General features: G+C 38.4%; 1 protein-coding gene across 1 annotated transcript in view; it reads right to left on the reverse strand.

Annotated features, from left to right (window-relative positions):
• Positions 1-823: 823 nt before the first annotated feature.
• The window catches only part of ctdp1 (CTD (carboxy-terminal domain, RNA polymerase II, polypeptide A) phosphatase, subunit 1), a gene marked incomplete at its 3' end in the record, with an annotated part of 11,728 nt that continues 9,009 nt past the window's right edge, over positions 824-3,542 (reverse strand). The window contains 1 exon segment of the mRNA XM_010777898.1: positions 824-914. Coding sequence (XP_010776200.1) covers positions 824-914 — 91 coding nt within the window.

Consider the following 3,542-nt stretch of genomic DNA (forward strand, 5'->3'; position numbering starts at 1 on the left):
CTTGTAAGGAAGTCAAAATGAGACATACAAAGGGTGTCTTCATGCTTCAGAACGAAACAGAGTTAAATACCGTAATTTTCGGACTATAAGGCGCACCTGAATATAAGCCGCAGCAGCTAAATTGAATGATGTGTACATATATAAGCCGCACTGGACTATAAGCCGCAGGTGTTTTAATGTTTAATTACCATATGTAAGGGTTCGTGCACAGAGGGGATTGTCGGGAAAGAGATGGCTGTTTGAGGAAGCTCCCATATATTAACATTTCAACAAACAAGTTGCATATTTGCATAACGTATTCAAGTGTTACCATTTAGTGCAATAGTAGCTACAGAACATGTACTGTGCTGTGTAAACTGTACTGTATCACATAGCGTTTCAGACACACAAACTTTTCAACTTTCAAACTTAAACGGTGCGCTCCCAGCGCACGTACTGGCAGTGATCTACAGCAGCGGTTTTCAACCAGTGGTACGGGGACAAACTGTCTCGCTCTCGTAATGTCTGTCTGTATTGCTCTCGTTCTGTCTCTCGCACCACTCTCGGTTCCACTTTTACTTTTGCGCGCTACCTGTCTCACTCTTTTCCGGCCTCCAGCTTTTCCTGCTGGAACCCGCCGCTTAAAGTTGGGGGTCCGCGGACCGGCCATAGAGCCCATAGAGTTAAAGGTGGTGGCTGTTAGCTGTAAAAATCCATAGATTAGCCGCACCGTTATATAAGCCGCAGCGTCGAAAAATGGGGAAAAAGGCGCGTCTTATAGTCCGAAAATTACGGTAATGGTAAAAACACACAAAAAATCAAATGATTTCTTCAAATTTCCCACCTTAGATTCCCCGTCTTGGAGAACGGGTCGATGCATTCGTCTCTGGAAAGAATCCGATGAGAGAAAAGCTTCTTTTCAGGATCCAGAAAACCTAAAAGAGAAAAAAGGAAGATTAAAGATGGATGTGAATAAAAAAAAAAACGATGAATATTTGAAACTTCCTCTGCAAGGTCGCTGAAGGTATTTCACTTTATTTCAAAGAAGCATATGGCAACCAAATATGCTGTTTTATTTCCACATCTTTTCCACGGCACATCAATACAAATATTCTCTTTAAATAAGACATTATTCTGCTTTTCTTCTTCTAGCCATGATTATGTCGTTTCCATAGAGGTGCAGGACTTATATATTGCAGTAAAAAACACCCTGAAACTGCTTCAGGTTCAGACATTTCATCCACCTTTTCTCCCACTATTTACTCCTTAAATCAATCGTTGACATTTCAACATGATTTAGTTTTTCTTGCCTTTAGATTATACATTTTTGATTTGCCCTTTTTCTAGCATCAATCGTGTCGTTTTGATAGAGGTGCAGAACTATCTGTATATATTGCAGATACTACTTAGGGTTAAAACCTTTCCTCCTATTTACTCCTTAAATCAAGCGTTGCAAACCAGTGTTAATTTCGTCAACGAAAACTATGACGAAAAATGTTCGTCAACGACCTCCTTTTTTAGATGACTAAGACGAGACGATGACGAGCTAAAAATAGATTCTTGATAACGAAAACTATGACGAAATGTATATTTAGTTTTCGTTGACGAGACGAGACGGGACTAAGGTGTTAATGGTGGACTATCGGACATTCGAAATGCAGCATATTTTCCCCCAATTGTCCATCTTGTCTGTCAAAATGCATCTTACGTTTCTAACTTGCAATATCATTATTTCCGCTCTCTTCACTCCAGAAGAGCGATCTCCCTGTGTCTCTCTGTGTGCGGGGGGCGGGGCCTAACAGACATGCTGCAGCGGACACAGAGATCTGCCGGGGACGGAGCGTTCAGAGAGTATAGAGACACATTTGGACTAAAAGTTGACTAAAACGTTTTGAGTTTTCGTCGACTAAAACTAGACTAAAACTACGAAGGATAGGAATGACTAATATGTGACTAAAATTAATAACCATTTCCGTCTAAAGACTAAGACTAAATCAAAAACAGCTGCCAAAATTAACACTGTTGCAAAGTCTCTCAGGCTCTCACTAACAACTAACTCTAAGACACACACATGGATTACACCTTGGCTGCGGATAGAGACCTTCCCTGTAGTGTCTCTCCTTTAACCACAACAGAAACTGTAAACATCTGAAGCTCTGATCTGAAACGTGCTGACCTTCCTGCATCACAGCCGGTTGTAAAATCCAATTCAGAAGGCATTAAACTTTCATCATATGGAGGCCGAACAGTGAGGCTACTTCTATTAAATACAGCGTGATGAAAGACACAACCTGAATACCAATAAGACAACCTAAACTACCTACACTTCAATATAATCCAGCCTGTTAAAAATTAACTACATTAAGTTGTATATATCCATTACATATAGTTTCTTTATAAGCAGGTTATTCTATTGTAGTGTAGTCTAACTTATTGTGTATATAAATTTTTATATTGTTTACTCTTTAAATATTATTGTTAGATTTGCAATGCCTTGTTTACATGCTGCTGTGACAAAGAAATCGCAAATTGGCATCAATATAGTATATCTAATCTGTAGTCGAAAGCGGGTTCAGTGCAATAAACCATACAAACTCAGAACAACAAGACAAATGCAGATTTATTTGCTTCAAATAAACCAAACCATTGTGCATTATTGTCAAATGGGTTAAACTCTTGAAGTTCTATATTTTGTATGGATTTAATGGCCAAGGTAAAAGCAAAAAAGGTGGAAGGAATAGTATTCATCTAATTTAATCTCAATATATTTATCTAGAAGGATACATATATATATATCCTCTCACCCACCAGCCAAATGCAACTAAAACTAGGCTGGGGATTTGGAAGGTAATTAATGCAAAACATTAACTGGCTTCACATGCATGTTATAATGTAGCACCCTGCTGCTTTTAAATGACACATAGCCGGCATAACCTGAGCTGAAACGCAAATATAAGCAGACACCTCCCTCTTATGGACACAAATGTGCAGTACAACGCTGTTTTGATGTCAATGAAACTATGTGGATTCCAGAGATGGCAAAAGTACACACATCCTTTATTCAAGTAGAAGTACAGATACTCGTGTTTAAAAATGGTAAAAGTAGAAGTACTGACTAAACTTCTTTACTCAAGTAAAAGTAAAGAGGCTTTGAAATGTACTTCAGTAAAAATTACCCATAGCTAGCAGCTGTTTTAAAGAGTATCTGACCTCCCTTTATATTAATAGAACAATAATGTCATTGTTAGCTAATGAATGTTTCCATGCTGAACAACGGCAACATGACAACGTTTTCATTGGTCCCTCTTCTTTAGAGAAGACCAGGAAATGATGGATACACGGATCGCGTTCAAATCAATAGGCACGCAATGACTCTAAATAATAATGATCACGCCACCAAACACACATTCAATCTAAAGGAACCAGCCTGTTTGGAAAATGTGAGAAGTAGAAAGTACAGGTATTTGTGTTCAACATGTAAGAAGTAGAAAGTACAGGTATTTGGGTTCAACATGTAAGAAGTAGAAAGTACAGGTATTTGGGTTCAAAATGTAAGAAGTCAA

Source organism: Notothenia coriiceps, unplaced genomic scaffold, assembly GCF_000735185.1.
Source record: "Notothenia coriiceps isolate Sejong01 unplaced genomic scaffold, NC01 NC01_scaffold00018842, whole genome shotgun sequence".
In the NCBI taxonomy this organism is placed as follows: Eukaryota; Metazoa; Chordata; class Actinopteri; order Perciformes; family Nototheniidae; genus Notothenia; species Notothenia coriiceps.